The sequence below is a fragment of the Loa loa genome, assembly GCF_000183805.2.
Source record: "Loa loa unplaced genomic scaffold supercont3.704, whole genome shotgun sequence".
NCBI lineage: Eukaryota > Metazoa > Nematoda > Chromadorea > Rhabditida > Onchocercidae > Loa > Loa loa.
In genome coordinates, this window is record NW_018108884.1 from 6,504 (window position 1) to 12,270 (window position 5,767).

Sequence of the window (5,767 nt, forward strand, 5' to 3'; positions counted from 1 at the left end):
CCTATAGCTATCTAGCATCAAGGTTTCTAAGTTAGTATGCAAAAAAAAAATAAAACAAAAAAAAGCAAACCTTGAGCAATACCTGTGTAGCAAAAAAAGCTAAAAGAAGCCTAGAGTTCAAATGAAACCTTGATGCATCACCTAATAAACTACAGAACTATAATAAGCCTAGTTCCTAGATGCCTAAATGATCTCTAAGATTTTTGTAGTCTTCACTGGACGAAAACGACGATTCATCAATCCATTCCATTGCTCATTGTTGACAATGCAGAATTCCGGAAAACACCGGAAACATCGCATGTTGATTACCCAAACAGTAATTGTTTGTATATATATGTATATATATATACATATATGTAGTTTATTGCTGATGCTGTTGTTGGTACCATTTAGAAGCGCGATTCAGAACTGTTTTCGATGGTGTACGTGCATCGGGCTTCTGAATGATGTAGATGATGATGATGATGATGATGATGATGATGATGATAGCAGCAGGAATTCCTAAAATATTTCAAGGAGTCCAGGGAGAGTTTTATCAAATTTCAATTGTAAACCTTGTGTACGGCATACGAGATTCCTACTTGTAAAATAAAAGTGAAAAAAAAAATGAAACAAACAAACATAAACCCTAATTCATTTCTGGATGAAACACTTTCATGGAGATTTTTGTCGCATTTTTTTTTTCAACTTATCATGATTTTCAAAAAAGTTTTCATTTAAAATCACGAAAAAGTAACATCCAGAAGTAATTTGGTGATGCTCTTCCGAAATCATCAAAAACTTTCAGAACATTCCCCCATAGAAAAAATTCCTTTCCTGATAATTTCCATAAAGATCCGTTTTGTTGGGAAGCGGAAAAAAAAAAGCTATCATTATTTTTGAAGGGCAAAAAAAAAGTGAAGCTAGCACATGTGGTATACTGTAAATTAGGTAGTGCAAGAAATTAAACTTTTCAAACCCAACTGAAAATAAATTCGAAATTAAACATACTGATAACTGATGCATGAAAACAGTAATCGGTATGATGTGTGGATAAAATTTCAAAATTAATAAAAACGAAAACAAACATCTATCACCCGTACTACTGTTTGAAGCTCGGAAAAGCATCACATCTAGTCTGAATGAATTAAAAGCATGAAAACTAAGCAGCATTACCTGGAGGAAAAAGTTAGGTATTCAGGGCATAGGAAATTATTGTAAGGCTAATAGGGAGGCATAATAAAGGGGGAAATTCCTAATTCTGAGGCGAAAAATCCCAAATATGGATGTGATGTGGTGGAAGCAACCAGAATCCTCTCAAAGAATTTTCACATAATCAAATCGATTGAATCAGAAGGATTAGGGGAAATATCTAAACCGTATGGTACACCTCTCCGACTTACTCAAACCTATATTCTCCAAGCCTAGCTATAAATATTACTAATTAAAGCTGGTCTACTTATACCACTAATACTTCACCCATTTTCGAACAAGGCGAAATGAACTTGCAGTATTGTTTAGTCCATGGTCACTTCAAAAATTATTCAAGTCCAAATTAAAGTAAATTAAATTCGAATCATCTTCTTTTATCTTGCAATCAAAAGTCAATGAAATAAAACAAAGACCAGCTTTTGACTTTTGTATACATACCTTTTGATGTAATGGACATTTTTTGAAGTTTATTCAATTCTAGCTTTTTTTTTGTTGACAAAAAATTTCTTCCACCCTTGAATTCCTTAATTAGTAAGTCGGAAAAGAGGCATTAGATTTATGTACCATCTCAAATGTACGTTTTAATAGTTTGTAATGTTTGTCTTTTCCGCTGTAATAACCAATTAATGTTAACGATATTTGGTGATAAGTTGGAGAAAATTTACATTCTGACACTAAAAAAAAAAATTTTTTCCGAATTCGGAAAAAAGAAAATTCATTGTCATAGGGAAGGGATCCGGATAGTATTAACAATTATGGGGACAATAAGGAAGAAATTAAGGAAGCACTGGGAATCATCCTCAATAAATTTCATCCCTTTAAAACCTTGGCATTAAGCGATTGTAATCGGAAGCTTCTTAGAGAGGAAAGGAAATTTCGAGTATCAACAATCGGATCTAATAACATATCAAGTTATTTTTTTTTCTTTCTTTCTTTCTTGGCTTCAAATTTCTTCAGAATATTCTAGCAACTTAATCAGAAGCTTCCAAACAACGCAAACATTAAAATGTAACAAAGTTGAAAGAGAATTATTTTCGCAAATTTTCGTCCCATACTTACCTGAATGTGAAATTTGAAAAGGATAAGAAAAATGATGCTTACCTTACGGCATAATGTAGGCCATTTTCGATGAAGTTCCTTTGCCCATTGCCGATATGATGGTGAATTGATGGATTCAAATTTACCATATTCTGGATCAAAATCACTTGGTTCACATGTATCTAATTCACCACCTGGTTCATCAAAATGATTTTCAATGAAATGTCGTAGCGAATTCTCATCAATTTGACCGGATCCAATTAATTCATGCCAATCGTTCAATGTTGATTCTGCAAAAAAATTTCTAAATTTGGTTAATAGTAAAATTAGAAATGACTAAAAATATTCCAGAAAAAAAAAAGGAATGTCATGATTATATCAATGTGACAGTATTGTTCCTCAAAAATGAAGGATGTGTATGTATGTAGACAAAAATAATAAAAATAAATGAAGTATAATTACTCTTAATTTCAATTTTAATTAATAAACCCAATTCTATCTTTCAATTAATTACGAGTTACAATTGAATTAAATTGATAAGTGAATAATAAGTGAAGGGATAATTAAATAATAACTGAATCTACATCCTGCACATGATAAAACTAGTATGATACACAAATATTCCATGCGTCATTAAAAACACATCCATTATGCATGATGTATGTGCATGATTATGCATGATGTGTGTGTGTGTGTGTGTATGTGTGTGCGTATATGTGTGTGTCTGTCTGCGTGTGTGTGTGTACGTGTGTGTGTATGTGTGTGCGTATATGTGTGTGTCTGTGTGTCTGTCTGTATGTGTATATGTGTGTATGTATGTGTGTGTGTACGTGTGTGCGTATGTGTGCATGTGTGTACGTGTGTGTGTATGTGTGTATGTATGTGTGTGTGTGTGCGTATGTGTGTGCGTATATGTGTGTGTGTCTGTGTGTGTGTGCACGTATATATGGTGTATATGTTGGTCTAATGGGGTAAATTAAATTTCACTACACTTGCTTACCCAATATCCCAACCAAATGTCTCTTACACTTTACACTAATCCATCCATCCATCCATCCATTCAACCTATCATTCTTCCCTTTCATCACATTTCATTTGCATACTAAAAAGAAAAAATATATAGGACATACACTCCTTCCCAAGAACATTACATATCCTCTCTACAAAAAAAAAAAAACGCGAAGAATATATCGGTATATCCCAATAAAATACTACCCCTTAATCAATCAATAAACTATTCCAACAATCATTCTTATATAGAATCGATCCTTTTTCTTCCTCTTTTTTTTTTCCGAATGCCAAAGTATAGATGAAATTTGAAATTGAAATTCAAAACTATCCTCAAACATTTACATGACATTACAATTTAACAGTACCTATTCAAACTTATTAATTTGAATAAAAGTTTAAAAATTAAAATTAAAATTTCAAACCCACAAAATATGACAGTACAATAAAAAAAAAAAGAAACTCAAAAATACAGAAAAATTGCCAAAATAGCTACAAATCATTTTTCAATTCTGACAATTCCTTATTTTTCACTTAAATACAATACGTTAATTAGTGATATTATCAACTGAGAATTATCAATTCTGATAATTTTATTTGAGAATTATCAATTCTGATAATTATCAATTTTGATAATTTTATTTGAGATCAAATTATCATCTGCCATATATTAACTACTAAAAATCTTAATCAATTACACTCCTCTTTCATGTATCAAATTTATCAAGCTTCAAGCTTATCGCATATTACATATTCTGTATATAACGTATATACGGTATATCCGAATGTGTAATTTATGATAAGGTTACGGTACAGTATTGGAGGGGAAAAAAAAAGAAAAAGAAAAGAGAATAATAAATACTAACCAGGATCAATTTTGAGTGGCATATCAACAAAATGTTTGCAATCATGGAAGATGTTAGCTTTTTGAACCGTTTCAAGAAGTGAACCACTACAATAGATCTCTTTCATGATTTCCGATTTGATCGTTCCTGTTGTTAATGGTATAACCGGTGACGAAATACCGGATTTTCGTGATACCGGTATATCGTTGCTATCATTATTGATAATTTGGGCTTCATTTTCAGCTAATATTTCAGCGGTTTTTGTTGATGAATCCATCGTTGTTATTGTTGTTGTTGTTGTTGTTGTTGTTGTTGTTGGTGGTGGTGATAATGATAATGATGATGATGATAATGGTGGTGGTATTGATAAAATATTGGTGGTATTAACCGCTGTCGTATCAATGATAGTCATTGTTGTTTGAATTGGGACAAATAATACTAGAATATTTTCAGGAATTGAAATAGCATTACGAATAATATAGCGTCCAGTATGATGGTAAAAAAATTGCCCGGATTTGTAAATGGAATAATTGTTGATTTTGTTTTGTTTTTTTTTTTTTCTTCCTTTTTAAATTCAATCAGTTAAATAATAGCAAGAAATAAAAATTAAAAAAAAAAAACAAGAAAAAAGGTAAGATAGAAAAAAAATTACTGATTTAGGAAATTGTTGTCGTAGGATGAAATTGGAATATTGATCGAATAATTCCGGAATTGAAAGTAAGACAGAATGAATTTTATTTCCTGTCTACTATCACAAATTCTGCTCTTTGTTTAATTGTCCCTTTTATTAAAGCCCAAATAAAACAATAATTGGCCTTAAAGGCCTTTAAGAAGAGCTGCCGCTGTTGCTGCTGCTGCTGCAACTTATGATGGATTACCACCGACTGACTACGAGTGCTATTTGATGAAGAAATGAAGAGCTAACGTAAATGTTTGTCGCCTTTTTATATTGATTTCTATGAGAGAAGCATACATTCTATCTCCGCCTTAACATTTCATTGGTGTCATTGGTCGCAAATCAATGACATGAATATTTACTATTGCCACGCCTACTTTGTAATGATAAAAAAATTTTTGAAAGCATTATGTTATATGAAGTAAATATATATTTAAAAGATACATTTTTTTTTTCCTTTTTTAGTATATATATATATTATAGCATTTAAAAGTTTTAGCTTTTTTTTTTTTCTTTGCTTTTTATTACATATACTTTCCTCTTCCTCTTTTTTCTTTTCAATCTTTAGTTAATCTATTTCTATGTTCTTTTTTTTTCTCTTTCTTCCTTTCTTTTCCTCCTTTTTATTATTTTTCTTTCTTCTTCCTTTTTTCGATACTTCTTCGTTTTTTTTTTCGTCTCGATTTTTTAGTTAATCTTTCTTTGTTTTTTCTTTCGTTGCTTTTTTTTGCTTCTATCTTCTTTTACTTCTTTTTTCCTCCAATTTTTTTCACTTTTTCTTTTCATTCTTTAATTAATCTATTTTTCTATCAATTTTTTTGTTCGTTTTTCTTTTCAAATCTCTTTTGTTCTCTTTCTTTTTCTTTCTTTTTCCAATACTTTTCTGCCCTCTTTTTCTTTTCAATTTTACTTAATCTTTTTTTCTGCTGCTTTTTTTCTTTTATTTCCTTTGACTTTTTCTTTTCTCTTCCTTCTTTCACACTTTCCTTTCTCTTTTTTCTTTTCAATT

General features: G+C 30.7%; 1 protein-coding gene across 2 annotated transcripts in view; it reads right to left on the bottom strand.

Annotated features, from left to right (window-relative positions):
- The window catches only part of LOAG_18935, an 8,713-nt gene extending 3,720 nt beyond the window's left edge, over window positions 1-4,993 (bottom strand). Inside the window, exons 1-3 of one of the 2 annotated variants that reach the window (XM_020451596.1) lie at window positions 4,735-4,993; window positions 4,104-4,520; window positions 2,293-2,519 (exon numbers count right to left, since the gene is read on the bottom strand). In XM_020451596.1, coding sequence (XP_020304606.1) covers window positions 2,293-2,519; window positions 4,104-4,494 — 618 coding nt within the window. In that variant the 5' untranslated portion in view covers window positions 4,495-4,520; window positions 4,735-4,993. Of the gene's footprint in view, window positions 1-350; window positions 450-2,292; window positions 2,520-4,103; window positions 4,521-4,734 lie in introns of those variants that run through there. The other variant, XM_020451597.1, reaches the window with a different exon arrangement.
- Between the last annotated feature and the right edge of the window lie 774 nt (window positions 4,994-5,767).